Genomic DNA, 16,420 nt, shown 5'->3' with positions numbered 1-16,420 from the left:
ATTCTTATATAATTAATTAAAAATGTTATGAAAGTCATATCAACTAAGAAATATACAGAAAATAATACAGATAATGAGTGTAATCTCAGCTTCCCTGGTATTCTCTGGTTTGCTGTTCAATAAATTGGTTCCGACTATTTTAGAGCTGGAAGTGGATTTTGATTATACACTTTTATGTATGTTAAAATCTAATAAATGATTACCAAACTTGTGTTTTTGTTATTTTTATTACCATAAATTTGTAACAAGTCTTTAACTGATAAGAGGGTGTTCAACTTAAGAGAGCCCCATCTCTCATTAGTTTACACTAAATACATATCTTTACGAAAATGCATGTATTGGTGTGAGGTGGGTAAAATAATACGGGTGAAATTTGTACTAAACTGGAATGGTGAGGACTGTTTATTGCCTGTATATTTGAGTATTGTCAGTCACTGTCAAGCATTAGCCTTTGAGCAAGATTGTGCAATCATGTGTTGTTAGTTAAAATACGATTAACTGTTGAAAAAATGTGTATTCATGATAGAAACTTATTTGGAGACAAAATCTCATGTTGTGCATCAACAAACATTCAGGGAGAAATCTGGAAAGGAAGCACTAATGAAAACTGTTATTCAGAAGTTAGTTAAAAAATTTTGTGAAACAGGTTTGACATTAAACCAGAAACATTCCTGATACAATCAGTTTTAACAATACAAGTAGTACATTAAAGCAGCAGTTACAAGTTCTTCTCATAAATCTTTGTGGAGACTAAGATGGGAAAATAATACTTCACTAAGTTCAGCCCTCTCTATAGCGAGAAGAATGCTGAAATGTTATCCATATCGAATGCAGGTTTTCCATTAGTTAAGTAATGTGGATTATGCTAAAAGAGTTCACTAATGATTTTCACAGATGAAGCATGGTTTCACCTTGATGGGTATGTTACCCTCACAAAAATTAAGCGTATAATTTGCAGTTTCAAGGTGATGAATAATAGGACCCTTGTTTTTTTGAAAAAACTGTGGATGCTGCTGTCCACCAAGAAATTATCCAATAGTTCATAGCCATACTGCAAGACGATTTGTGTGAATGCTGGTTGCAGCAGAACACTTGCGCCAGTTACCATACAACTTTGTCTACTATGGAGATGCTACTGGATTTGTTTGGTGGGAGAATCACTTCTAAAGGATTGTGGCCACCAAGATCCCCTAATCTTACTAATTCAGACTTCTTTCTGTAGGGTTAATTAAAAGAAATCGTTTTTAAGAGCAATCCATACACCCTGCATGAATTGAAAATAAACATTACTGATGCCATCCAAGAAATAGAAGGGTACAGCTAACAAGAGTAACCAGGAACATGGTCATATGTATTGACAAGTGCATAGAAGTAGATGGAAATAATTTTAAAACCTTCTGTAAATTGTTATATAAGTGTTTGCCAATATGCTATTTACTTATAGACGAAATTGATGGCTAGTGATGGGGTCTCTTTTAAGTTGAACATTCATCTTGTTAATCTTCTTAATTAGTTAAGTCTTACAAAATATTACAATTATTTTCTTTGGAATAAAAAAATATGAATGAACCATAAAAAGAAGCTGAGATTACACTCATTATCTGTATTATTTTCTGTATATTTCTTAGTTGATAAGAGTTTCATAATATTTTTAATTAATTATGTAAAAATATTATAACTGATTGATTAAAGAAGGAAATGATATACTCATACAAGACAGGTTTACAATAGCTTCAGATTATTAATGTCACAGAAAAGATTATTGATTAATGAAAGCAGTTCATTAATGTTAATTCTATTGGCAAAGGGGGAAGTGCTTGATACTTTCTGAACTTACTACGTGAAATGAAGTTACCCATCTTCTGAAAAAATAAAAGTTGAAATAAAAATGTAATGACCTGTCTTGTATAAATTGAATTTGAAAAAGCTACCAAAAATCATTCTTCTTCCATCATCCTAAATTTACTTTTTTAATAAATTGTTGCTAATTTTTATTATGGATCTAAGTCCATAATAAATGTCATACATTAATGTCACTGCTCATAGAAGTCATTAATATTCCAAATCATGACTATACATTAGAAAAGACATTTATTTATTTATTTTTTAACATAACTGGTGAAAAGGAGTAGTTATTGAAAACATAACTAAAGCAAAATATTCTATAAGTGGATCTTATATGAAATTATGAAAATCTAAATGAATATTGGATTAAAAATAATATCCAATAAAAACAAAAAAATAAATAAACATAAAAGTCAAGCAATAAAACATAATACAGGTTTTTTTTAACAAGACCCTGTAGGGTTAGTAAAAAACCCGTGATTGAAAATCTTATTAAAATACCTGTGGATTTTTTTACAGTTAAATCTCAGTTGATGAGATAAAAAATTCATTTTTAAAAAACCCAAAGAGTTTTTTCAATTAAATCCTTTTAAGCTCTGTTTGTGTCTTTATGATAAAGTTATACTTTTTATTAAAATAGCTGATGTGGACATCACATGACTTCCTTGTACGCCTATTAAATTACATATACACATTTTTTAAAACGAAAAGTACATAAAATTTTATGTCATTAATAACTTTATATATATATATTTTTATTGTTATTATTGAATTATTATTTATTGTAAAAATTGTTTTACAATCAGAGGTTAATAATTATTAATAAATCAATATATTTAAATTACAAAAAAAAGTTAAAAAAAAGGAGATGAAGTCTGATTCGAACCGATGTGCCTTGTAAGAATAAAATATTTCATTAATTAGAATTTCATTTGGTTATAACTCCAATGAAAATAAGTACCACTTATGATATATCCTTGAAAAGCTTTTAATCACGGCTTATTACTGCAATTAAGAAAAAATCCAAACGTTTTTGAATTTTGGGCTTTTTGGGCACTTTTGGTTCAGTCGATTGCAATCAAAAGCGGAGGTAACAACTAGATGTTACAACAGTCCTAAATCCAAAATTTCAACATCCTACGGCTAATCGTTTTTGAGTTATGCAAGATATATATATATATGTACGTACAAACTTCACGCCGAAACAAGTAAAAATGGATTCAGGTATGGTCAAAATGGGTATTTCCGTTGAAATCTGAAAACCTATATTTTCGGCGATCAGAATACTTCCTTTACTTCTTACAAGGAAGTAATAAATAATTGTTTTTTTAAATAAAAAAAAAATATTTTTTTACTACAGATAACTGGAATGGAATGGGTAAAAGATTTTTATAATGGTTTCAAGGCCTATTGATTTTATAAAATATAGATATAAAAATTCTTTTTTACAATAATTAAATAAAAAACAAAAAATATAGTCATTTTGTGGGGAGGGGTGAATATTAAAAAAAATCTTTGGTAATTTGTGATCTTGATAAAAAGAAAATCTTTTTGTTAAAGCACCTCAGTAAAAATTTGAATTTTATTTCAAAACAACTCCCACGTTTCAAATTTTTGGAAAAATTTAATACATTCTTTCTTTTCATAGGTAGTACCTGTCTATCAAGTTTGAAGAAAATTGGTCATCGGGGTCCAGAGTTATAAAACCAAATACAGGCCAACACACATACGTACAAACGTCTATCTGATAAAAATTGATTTTTTGGACTTGGAAGCAGTAGAATAAAAATTTTTTCGTCGATTATTTACATATTATTTAAATCTACATTTTTTAAAAAGTTTTTGTTAAACTCTTTTTAATTCTCCTTAGGGCTCAAAACTTATAAAAGAGCCATATTTTAGATTTGTTTTTTACCGATCTATATACTTTCCCATTATAGCTATAGCTGCTTCAGCAGCATATATCGCTATAGCAGAGAAAGTAAAAAAATTATACATAATCTACAATCTAGTGACTTCTCTTTGGGAAAAATAACCAAAACTCACATTCACACATTAACCTAATTAAAAAAAAATAAATAAATAAACAAAATATAATTATTTTGTAATTATTATTTTGATTCAAGGACAAACCCATAAAAGGGTTACCATATCAGTCTACTGACCTGTTCTACAATTTCGAATGTCATGATTTTTTCCAAGCCATTCTTTGAATAGATATAAAGCTTGTTCCCTCCCACTTTCATCTTCTCTTAGTTCTTTTTTTGCCACTCCAAGCACTTCCGCAGCTAATGTACATACATAAGTTGTATCCTTGCGACTTTCTCCCCAAGGATATGACATAATTACCCGCGTCGTCGTCATCCTGAAATAAAAAAAAAAAATTATTGCAGACAGTGTTTTAAGTGTGTTGTAAATAAATTCATATATAAATAAATATACACTTTTACTTTCTTAATATATAAAGAAATTTTTGGCTGAGGAAGGGACCAACAAAGGGCGTTAATTTTGGAAAGGAAATGAGAAACGTAACCCCAAGCAAAACATATGAAGTGGTTATAATTTGTTTAGTTTCGATTGTTTCAACTATTTTCAAATTAAAATACAGTGTTATTGGTGTAAATTATAGTAAAAAAAAAAAAAACTGGCAGTTCAGTTGTTTCTGATATATGGCTTACACACACATAACTTAATTTAAAATATTTATCATTTTATTTGAATATAATATTATTTCGTTTATTTAATTCAATAATTCTAACTAAAGCGCGCGCGCCTACCGTATTTAATTCGCGCGGATGTGGCGGTGCTAGCGGTGACGGTCGGCACTAATTAAACTAATGTAATTTCACTACTTACAAAGAACAAATTTTCGATTACAAAGAATGATTTTTGGTCGGCAGGCTGGATTTAGCCACGAGGCTTAACTCACCAAGTACCGACGCAACCGGCGATCAAATTTGAGACTCAGCCAGACCGAGTTACTTTTTTTTATACTTAAATAAGTGAATATTATTCATTTATTTAATTCTACTGTTCACCTGTGACACCACAACATAGCAGAAGACTACAAGAGCTGTACGTCAGTACTACCAACCTTTAAAATATTATCTGAATTAAATTAAATAAATAATTAATATTTATAAAAAATAATTTAATTGGCAACCATGTGGATTTTCAAATTTCCCGGTCCATGAGGACGAGGGAAAAGAGAATTTCCCACAAGGAAAAAATTAAATTCCAAGATGAAGGACTACGACAATAGCGCTCCTTGTGGTAAGAAGGGGTACTATTGATGCAGTATGTCCACTTAGCCACTAGTTTAGGGCATTTTTTTGGGTAGGGATGCGATTTTGCAAAAATATTTTTTTGCAAATGTTAATTTTTAATTGTTAACAAATGTGCGTAAGATAAATATGACCTTAATTAGGCGAAATAATGAGATAATAAGTATGATCTTGCTCTACAGCCTCAACCCCTTGACCTTTAACGGTAACCTTTAACGTAGAAAAAAGTGAGGTAAAATAGACACTACTCAGAACTTTCTTTCTTTCCTGTTTAGCCTCCGGGAATTACCATTCAGGATTACTTCAGAGGATGAATGAGGATAATATGTATAAATGTAAATGAAGTGTGGTCTTGTACAGTCTCAGTTCGACTATTCCTTAAATGTGTGGTTAATTAAAACCCAACCACCAAAGAACACCGGTATTCACGATCTAGTATTCAAATCCGTACAAAAGTACGGATTTGACTAAGTTCGGCCTTTACTAGGACTTGAACTCTGAAACTCTCAACTTCCAAATCAGCTGATTTGGAAAGGCGCGTTCACCACTAGATCAACCCGGTGAGTCACTAGTCAGAACTAATTTCTCTAAAAGTAACGATTTTCGTTTGCAACTAGCGTTTATGATGAAAAGAATAAAGATGTTGCTTTAAAGATTTGAATGATACTTATATTATGATAGTCTTGGTTCTATGATATGCAAAAGTACATTTGCCTCAATGAAAAAGGCCTTAGGAAACTACTTCATTCTTCCTTTTCCTGGTAGGTTTGATACGCGATTCTTGATGATAGCTATGCTGTTCTTGGGAGTAACATATGATTCATGAAAGTCATCTACAACAAGTGAAGTTATGGCAATTTACATACATACAGTTATTTAAACGATTTAGAAGGGAAAGTCTTCCAGGCCCTACTATAGCGCTATTTAAATGCGAAAGTAGTATAAAATCGATCAGTGAATGTATTAAACATACCGAATTTTTTCGGTATTGTTACTATATGAAATTTCTTCAAATGTTTATAAGAAAAAACTAATCCATTATTTGAGCAAGAAAGTAAATTGTATATTCAAACGTTTGCGTGTTTCAGTTTATGTTTTAATTAATTTGATTCGCATTCGAACGGAAAAATGGATTATTTTCACACAAGGGTAAACTATGATTTTGGTTCACCCAGTTTTTTTTTCAAATATATTTCGAATTATTTTGAGAACCCAAATAAGCTTCTATCATAATTAAATTTCAAAATAATGTATACGGAAATTATGAATGAAATACAGTAATTCAATTTCATCCCTTTACAGGTAATGTAGAGGAAAACTCGAAATATGCTTTCGTAAAATGTTAAAGTTATCAAGTGTGTTGAATTTTAAACTTCTATTATAAATGTTTCATAAGAAATCTATAGGAAAACTACTATAAAAAACATTCGTTCCATTTCACATCGTTTGATGTGAGTTAAAACAAATTTCCATACGCACTGATACCGTCAAAGCTCTGCCTTTAATGATATAACAATATGTTCTCATTTTGCATAAATACACTACTAAACGACATTATTGTAATGATTGTCTGTGAGAATTTCCAGATTTTATGATAACTTTCTAATAACATGCGCGATTGCGTTGTTATAGATGTCCTACTTATTAAAACATGGTCACATTTGTAATACATATTCATGTTTTTCTGAGGAAAAAAATTAACTGTGTGAAATAATTTGACAACATTAAAAAAAAATTAGTAACTGGGAAAACGAACACTATATTTCATTACTGAATAGTTTTTTATATAAACATGTATAATTATATAATTTTAAAAAAATAAATAATTATGATAATTAACTACTAACATTTAATATAGTTTATTATTCCAAAATAAGGATTATGTTTGCTGGTCTCATTAATTTAATTTAATAGCACGTGTGATCTATACGTATACAGAGTGTTTTTAAAATGGTGGGCTGGCTATACTTTTTCGGATTCTACTAGTAAAATTAAACAAAAAAATCCTAAGGAAAAATGGCAATTTCTCCTTCGTTCTCCGGCTGTCCGCCATTTTGTTATTTTTATATAAAAATATATATCTCAAGTTCGGATAGACGAATCACATTAGTATTTTGGTAAGCATCTTGGCAAGAAAAAAGCATTTTGGCAAGCAAAATGGCGGCCTTGCTTTTTTATTTAATCTGTCATAGGTCCATAAATATTAGTTTTATCAAAATTTATGTTACTACTAAAATGTTAAGACTTTTATTTAAACAAAAATGACATTTTACTTTTGAAAATCGGTTAATAAATAGTGGAGTTATGGGAGAAAATTGATGTTGTAATTTTGTGTCATAATTATTAGGTCTATTATTGTGAGAAAAGTATTACTTAATTTGATACTAATTTACAATACTAGAATTAACAATAAATAAATAAAAAAATTAATATTTCATCGAATTGAACGTAATATGGAGGACATGAAAACAGATACATAATTACAACAGAAATTTTCTGCTATAACTCGGATATTTTTTAACAGATTTTCAAAAATAAAATGTTATTTTGTTCAAAATAAAAGGCTTAATATTTTAGTAAATAACATTCTTTTGATAAAACTATTATTTATGGAGATATAACAGATTGAAAAATAAACGTGACTGCCATTTTGTAACTTGCGAAGGTATTTAAGTCCTGAATTTTTGCTAATTTTTAAACTTTATTACCAAGATGCTTACCAAATATATATTTTTTTTTTGTCTTGTCATTTGACTGGTTTGATGCAGCTCTCCAAGATTCCCTATCTAGTGCTAGTCGTTTCATTTCAGTATACCCTCTACATCCTACATCCCTAACAATTTGTTTTACATATTCCAAACGTGGCCTGCCTACACAATTTTTCCCTTCTACCTGTCCTTCCAATATTAAAGCGACTATTCCAGGATGCCTTAGTATGTGGCCTATAAGTCTGTCTCTTCTTTTAACTATATTTTTCCAAATGCTTCTTTCTTCATCTATATGCCGCAATACCACCTCTTCATTTGTCACTTTACCCATCTGATTTTTAACATTCTCCTATAGCACCACATTTCAAAAGCTTCTAATCTTTTCTTCTCAGATACTCCGATTGTCCAAGTTTCACTTCCATATAAAGCGACACTCCAAACATACACTTTCAAAAATCTTTTCCTGACATTTAAATTAATATTTGGTTAATTACCAAATATTAATTTGATTTATCTATCCGAATTTGAGATATAAATTATTATATAAAAATAACAAATTGGTGGACGGGTGAGAACGAAGGAGAAATTACCATTTTTCCTAAGGATATTTTTTATTTACGTTTACAAGTAGAATCCGAAAAAGTATAACGAGTTCATAATTTTAAAAACACCCTGCGTGATGAAATTTAACATTAGAACCATGTAATTTTTTCAATAGTAGATCGTGGATACAGGTGTTCTTTGGTGGTTGGGTTTCAATTAACCACACATCTCAGGAATGGTGGAATAGAGAATGTACAAGACTACACTTCATTTACACTCATACATATCATCCTCATTCATCCTCTGAAGAATTATGTAAACGGTAGTTACCGGAGGCTAAACAGGAAAAAGAAAAGAACCATGTAATTTATTAGTGAAAATTCATAAAAAAACTTTTTTTTTGTAAACTTATTTCTTCATTATATGTTTTACAATAATAATTATTTGGAAACTTGGCAACTGATAAAGAAAAATTTACCCTAACATTTTTCAGATTGAGTATTTCTAAATCTTGTAAGATCTACTGTTTCTTGAAAATGTTGTTGCACACCTTTTAGAGTATGTCGGCAAAATATATCTTTGCTAGGAATTAAATTTAATTGTAACAAAAAAAAAACAAAACATTATTTCTTCTTCAAAGAAAACAGTGAAATAATTCAAATGCTATATTTATATGTCATAAAGAAAATTTGAAGAAATATGTATAAATAAAGGTAAAAATTGTTTAACAAACATACGTAGAATAACGAGGAAAGTGAGATATAAGTACGGTTTATCTCATATTTTTCATACGGAATAAGATTTTTTTTGTTAAAAGATCACACCTTTATTTTATCTTCGTAATATTTTAGTAAAGAAGTAAAGAGGATGCAGCCATATTTTGTTAAAAAAGCTGACAACATAATTGTAGGACTGTTTGCAGTGTCTTTGTCTGTGTAGGACTTTCAACTAGAGAGTCATGTTTCTAACACAACTGTGGGTTGTTTCTGATTTACGGCTTACACTGATAACTTAATTTAAAATATTTATCATTTTATTTAAATATAATATTTTTTCGTTTATTAATTCAATGTTTCTAACTAAAGGGCGCGGGCATATCGCATTTAATTCGTATGGGTATGGCGATACTACCGGCGACGGTCGGCACTAACTAAACCAATGTAGTTTCACAAAAATTTCGCTTGTACGGTCGGCAGGCTGATTTAGCAACGAGGCTTAATTAGCACGTACTGATCAACCGAGTGATCGAGTTCGTGACTCAGCCAGACCGAGTTATTTTTTTACATTTTAAATATTATTCATTTATTTAATTCTACCACTCAAGTGTGACATCACAATATAGCAGACGACTACAATAGTATATTTGGGTGTGGAAATGCGATTTTGCAAAACTTTTCTTTTGCAAATATTGTAATTTTTTAATTGTTAACAAATATGTCTAAGAAAATATGATCTTAACTATGCGAAATCTCGAGATACTGAGGGTGACCTTGCACTACAGCTTCACTCTCTTGATCTTTTAGTTGAAAATTTAATTGCATCAATGCCCCGTATATAGAAGTAATCTGACCAAGTTCAGTCAAAATCAGTGGAGTAGTTCTGGAGATATAAGGTAATTTAGAGGCCAACACCGAAAATATACGTGTACATACGAACAATAACATCCAGAGAATTTCCATCTGTATTTTGGGTTCGTTAGGTATCAAAACGTCATGATGCGGTGAAAACCACATATACCCAAATTGGACCGATTACAATACCTTCCCTTCTAGAGCTACAGCACTATCTAGACGCGGGAAAGCAAAAAGAGCAATAAAAACATTACATTTACAGTTTCTTACAATTTACATTAATATTTTTCGTTTATTTCAACCGCAAAGACTAGCATATGTAAAGCTTTAAATTTCTACGATTCGATTATGAAAAATCTTACATTTGTTGACACCCTCCACATCAACTGAAAGAACAACCATATGCTTTCAGGAATAATTTATTTTTTCTCTCTGCATCCCGTTTCATTAAAATTTACAATACGGCCCTTTGATATTTTAAATATTTAATTAAATTAATTATTCAATTTACATCAAATTAAATTCACTTTGTTTCATTTTCTTCAATTAAATATTACTTAAATAAATAATAAGGTTTTGGTGGAATTCATATTTTTTACTCATTTGGTTAAGTAATAACGAAGACGCTATTTAATTCTATTCATAAATCAAGTTTTCAATTCAATTTGATATAATGTACTCGTACATGTTGCGTTAAATTTGATTAATCCGGTGATTATGCATAATTACCGGTAAATTTGATTAATCGCCTCCAATTTTTGGGAATAACATATATAATTTTTATATTTAACATTAATTAGATGAGGTTAGCGAGCGTGTGCTATGTTTCGTTAGAATAAACTACGCTCTCTTAGCTGGCTAACCTCGAATAATTAATAGTAATGTTTTGATTATTTAAACAATAAATTGAGTAATTACTGCTTATACTCGAGTTGTTATTTTAATATGTAAAATATGTTAATATGGAGAGTATGTAAAATGACCGGTATGTTTAATAAATTGCTTTATATTTATTAAATTCTCCAACATTGGAAGCGATTAACCAAATTCACCGGATTATTCAAATTTACCGTAACATATATATGTGATGCGCGCGTGTGTAAACAATTTGTTTTAAACTTATCGAAGCCTAAACATTATTTTTAAAAGGTTTTCATTTTAGATTATGTAATAACAATGTGAGGATTAACTGTTTCCCGTGTATGTAATTGATTACTCTCACCTATTCGACTGATGGATCATGGTGATTAAAATCATGCAACGACATTCCGTGATATTTCTCCATATTTCACTCAACATGTAAGATTATTTAATTTCTTCTTCGTTTAACTATAACATTTTCTTGTAAGAAAGTATCATTAGTAACATCAAATTGAAAGTATTTTCGAAAAATAAAGTTGTTTACAAAAAGATAAATACCTTTTTTTTTTTTTTTTATTAAGTAATATCACTTTATCAGTAACTTTTGTGTGTAGCAATCAACTTCACAAATTCACATTATTTAATATTTTAAATCGCAAATATAATTGAATTCAGTTGAAATAAAATAACCAACTATACAATGTCATACTGATCTATTATTGTAATAATCGGTCACATTCAGATTTTGATGTAAATGTCAAGATTACATAATGAAGAAATGGTCGTTTATTAGCATTGAATTAATTATTAAATGTTAATACGAATTAATTTTATGCTATGAAGTAGTAGAGTATTATTTTCAATAGCTATTAATTTGTTTTATATTTACAATATATTGTATTGATTCCTGACAGAACATATTTATTCCTGAACAGGGCAGCAGCTCTTTCAGTAGCTGTTAAGGGTGTAGATCAGGAAGACTTAAAACAGCCATATCAATGTCACTCAATCATCTGAGTACTGTGCAGCTGAAAGCAATGGAAAACTGCAGCTATTTTTTTTCCAAGAAAATGTAGCTCTCTGCATTTTCATGTAACAAAGATGGAGGCACCTTCCTTTGTAAAATGTTCTGGAGGTAAACTAGTCCTCCATTCAGATATCTGTGGTTAGGAACTGATGAGGAAGATGTCACTAAAAAATAAACGAATAACATTCTACGAGTCTGAGCATGGAATGTTAGAAGTCTGAAAAAGGTTGGTAGGTTAGAAAATTTAAAGAGGGAAATGGATAAGTTAAAAGTAAATCTAGTAGGAATTAGTGAGGTTTGGTGGGAAAAGGAAAATGACTTTTGATCAGATAATTTTAGAATAATTAGTTCAGTGTCAAATAAAGGACAGGCAGGAGTAGGTTTCATAGTGAACAAGAAGATAGGGAAGAGAGTAGAGTATTTCAAAAAGCTTAGCAAAGAATCATTGTAATCAGGATAAAATCAAAACCTAAGCCAACAATTGTTAATGTCTATATGCCTACAAGTATCACATTGATGATGAGTTAGAGTGTGTATATGAAGAAATTGACAGAGCAATTAAACACATAAAAGGGGATGAAATTTAATAATAGTTGGAGATTGTTACGCAAGCATTGGAAAAGGCAAGGAAGGAAATATTGTGAGTGAATACGAGCTGGGCAAAAGGAATGAAAGAAGGGACTTATTGAGTTTTGTATGAGTATAATTTAGTAATTGCCAATACCCAGTTTAAAAATCATAATAGAAGAATATACTCATGGAAAAAGCCGGGCAGTACTACTAGGTATCAGGCAGATTATGTCATGGTTAAACAAAGATTTAGAGATCAACTCGTCGACTGCAAAGCTCATCCAAGAGCAGAAATTGATAGCGACCATAATTTATTGATAATGAAATGTAGATTGGGGTTTAAAAACCTAAAGAAAAGGTGTCAGATGAATCGGTGAAATTTAGAGAAGCTTAAGGAAGAGGAATTAAGGAAGATTTTTGAGAAGGACATCGCAAGAGGTCTGAGGAAAAGAGATAAGTTAGAAAATATAGAAGAAAAAAAGGAGAATGTTAAAAAGGAAAACTTTAAATCAGGAAGTGTACTTAGGCAGAACAAAGAGAACTGATAGAAAATCTTGGATATCAAAGGATGCATTGCAGCTGATAGATGAATGTAGAAAATATAAGAATACTAGTGATGTAGAAGGTAAAGGAACTATCAGCAATCAAGAAATACTGTAAACAGGAAGTGCTAATTACTATAAGAAAAGTGGATTAAAGAAAAGTGTTCAGAAGTGGAAAGAGAAACGATCACTGGTAAAATAGGTAGAGCATACAGGAAAGTTAAGGAGAATTTTGTGCTTCATATGTTAAAATCTAATAATGTGTTTAATAAAGATGGTACATCGAAAGTTCATATGAAAGAAAGGGCTGATAGGTGAGTGCAATATATTGAAGAGTTATATGGAGGAAATGAATTAGAAACTGGTGTTATAAAGAAAGAAGAAGAAGTCGAAGAGGATGAAAAGAGAGATACAATACTGAGATCTGAATTTAATAGAGCATTAAAGAATTTGAATGACGGAAAGGCTCCTGGGATAGACGCGATACCTGCAGAATTACTGTGCCGTGCAAGTGAGGAAGCAATAGATAAATTATATAAACTGGTGTGTAATATTTACAAAAAGGAGAAGTTCCATCAGACTTCAAAAAATGTTGTTGTCATGATACCAAAGAAGGCAGAAAAATGTGATGAATACAGAACAATTAGCTTAACTACTCATACATCAAAAATCCTAACTAGAATTCTGTAAAGAAGAATTGAGAGAAGAGTGGAAGAAGTGTTAGGAGAAGACCAATTTAGTTTCAGGAAAAGTATAGGGAAAGGGAAGCAATTTTAGCACTCAGATTAATAGTAGAAGGAAGATTAAAATAAAAAACTAACATACATAGCATTTATAGACTAAGAAAAGGCATTTGATAATGTAGACTGGAATAAAATGTTCAGCATTTTAAAAAGTTTAGGGTTCAAGTATAAAGATAGAAGAACAATTGCTAAAATTTACAGGAACCAAACTGCAACAGTAATAATCAAAGAGCATAAGAAAGAAGCAGTAACAAAAAAGGGAGTCCAACAAGGATGTCCCCTTTTGCTGTTACTTTTTAATCTTTACATAGAACTAGCAGTTAATCATGTTAAAAAACAATTTAGATCTGGAGTAGTGAAAGATGAAAAAATAAAGATGCTACGATTTGCTGATTGTAATTCTAGGCGGGAGTAAATAAGATTTAGAAGAAACAATGAATGACATGGATGAAGTTCTTCGAAGTACCGCATGAAACAAGAACAAAACGAAAGTAATGAAATGTAGCAGCAATAAATTAGATAGACCGCTGAATATAAAAATAGGACGAGAAAAGAGTGTGGAGGTAGGAATATTTTATTATTTGGGAAGTAGAATTACTAAAGATGGACGAAGCAGGAGCGATATAAAAAGCCGAATAGCACAGGCGAAACGAGCTTTCAGTCACAAATATAATTTGCTTACTTCAAAAATTAATTTAAACATCAGGAAAGCATTTTTGGAAGTTTTGTTTGGAGCGTAGCTTTATATTGAAGTGAAACTTGGACGATAGGAGTACCTGAGAAGAAAAGATTTGAAGCTTTCGAAATGTGGTACTATAGGAGAATGTTAAAAATCAGATGGGTGGTAAAGTGACAAATGAAGAGATGTTTGAGCAAATTGATGAAGAAAGAAGCATTTGGAGAAATATAACTAAAAGAAGAGATAGACTTATAGGCCACATCTTAAGACATCCTGGAATAATCGCATTGATACTGGAGGGACAGGTAGATAGGAAATTCCCACCGGGTTGGTCTAGCGGTGAACACGTCTTCCCAAATCAGCTGATTTGGAAGTCTAGAGTTCCAGCGTTCAAGTCCTAGTAAAAAGGCAGTTACTTTTATAAGGATTTGAATACTAAATCGTGGATACCGGTGTTCTTTGGTGGTTGGGTTTCAATTAACCACACATCTCAGGAATGGTCGAACAGAGACTGTACAAGACGTATCATCCTCATTCATCCTCTGAAGTAATAATAATTGAACGGTAATTTCCAGAGGCTAAACAGAAAAAGAAAGAAAAAAGATAGAAGGGAAAAATTGTATAGGCAGGCAACGTTTGGTTTACGTAAAAAAAAGTTGTTAGTGATGAAGGATGTAGGCGATATACCAAAATAAAACGATTGGCACTAATAGGGAATCTTGGAGAGCTGCATCAAACCAGCCAAATGTCGGAAGACAATAAATATTACAATAGCTGAATGGAAAAATAAATTTTTATTATGAGAATTATTTTGTTTTTAAATACAAAATAAGGAATTTTCAACAATTAGTAAAATAACTTAAAAAACAAGAAAACGTTCAAAATCGTTTAAAAACAAATATTACCTAAAATCTAAAAGTATATTGCCATTTCAATTGTTAAGCAATCATCTTGAATATCAACGAAGAAAACAGTGTACGAATTATATGAATAAATAATAATAATAAACGTTAACTGACAAAATAAATAATACTTGTAAAATAAAATACAAAACTAGTATTTTTAACATTATTTTTATAATAAAAATAAAAAAAATTAACAAATTTGTCGTTTTAAACAATCCGAATTGAACTTTTAAATTTGGCTAACGATTTCGATCGTAAATGTAAGTTAATAAGCTACAATATGTTAAAATAACTCTATTGTTAAAAACAAGTTATAAGAAAAAAAAAACATGATAAAATAACTCTAATAGCCTAAGAAAATTATAATAAATACACTTTTTTTTTAATAGTAAAGAAAAATTAGTATAAACACTAGTAAATTAACAAAAGCTATTAAAGCCTTTATTGTACTAATTCTATTGGGAATAATATAGTATAGTAACTCATAATTTGTTGATTTTACGTATTAAAATAAATTTTTTTATATATATATATATATAAGGTTAGTTTCTCCTGACCTACGATGGTTTCATAATATAAATGTTAAGTTATTATTGAACTGAATGGTTAAAACACGTTATCCATGTCATCCTTGAGTAAACTACTAATACAATATCAAGAAGTTGAATTAGACCGCAATTAAAATAACCATGAATGGGAAAACATTCTATTATATCAGTATTAAAACTATCCAATAATAGAAGTATTAGAACGAGATAAGAATAATAATTAAAATAATGCAATATATATATATATATATCTAATAGTATGTTTATTTCAAACTAGTCGTAAACTTCGATTCACCCAGATCATGGTCTCGAAACCCACCGGGTTGGTGTAATGGTTAACTCATCATCGCAAATCAGGTTATTTCGAAGTCGAGAGTTCTAGGGTTCAAATCCTAGTAAAGGCAGTTACTTTTATATGAATTTGAATACTAGACTGTGGATACCGGTGTTCTTTTGTGGTTGGGTTTCAATTAATCACACTTCTCAGGTGTGGTCGACCTGAGACCGTACAAGACTGTATACTTCATTCACATTCAAAGATATTATCCTCTAAAGTAATACCTTACGATGGTTCCGAAGGCTAAACGGAAAAAG

The 16,420-nt window shown here is 30.2% G+C and overlaps 1 protein-coding gene across 1 annotated transcript in view; it reads right to left on the bottom strand.

Moving 5' to 3' along the window:
* The window catches only part of Cralbp (Cellular retinaldehyde binding protein), a 48,373-nt gene that overhangs the window by 24,368 nt on the left and 7,585 nt on the right, over nt 1-16,420 (bottom strand). Inside the window, exon 2 of the mRNA XM_075373142.1 lies at nt 4,011-4,210. Within this exon, the coding sequence (XP_075229257.1) occupies nt 4,011-4,209 (199 nt within the window). The 5' untranslated portion in view covers nt 4,210. The remainder of the gene's footprint in view (nt 1-4,010; nt 4,211-16,420) is intronic.

The sequence above is a fragment of the Lycorma delicatula genome, chromosome 8 (assembly GCF_047948215.1).
Source record: "Lycorma delicatula isolate Av1 chromosome 8, ASM4794821v1, whole genome shotgun sequence".
NCBI classification, from domain to species: domain Eukaryota; kingdom Metazoa; phylum Arthropoda; class Insecta; order Hemiptera; family Fulgoridae; genus Lycorma; species Lycorma delicatula.
The sequence above is the reverse complement of the archived record's forward strand: the minus strand, read 5'-3'. Positions and strand labels throughout refer to the sequence as shown.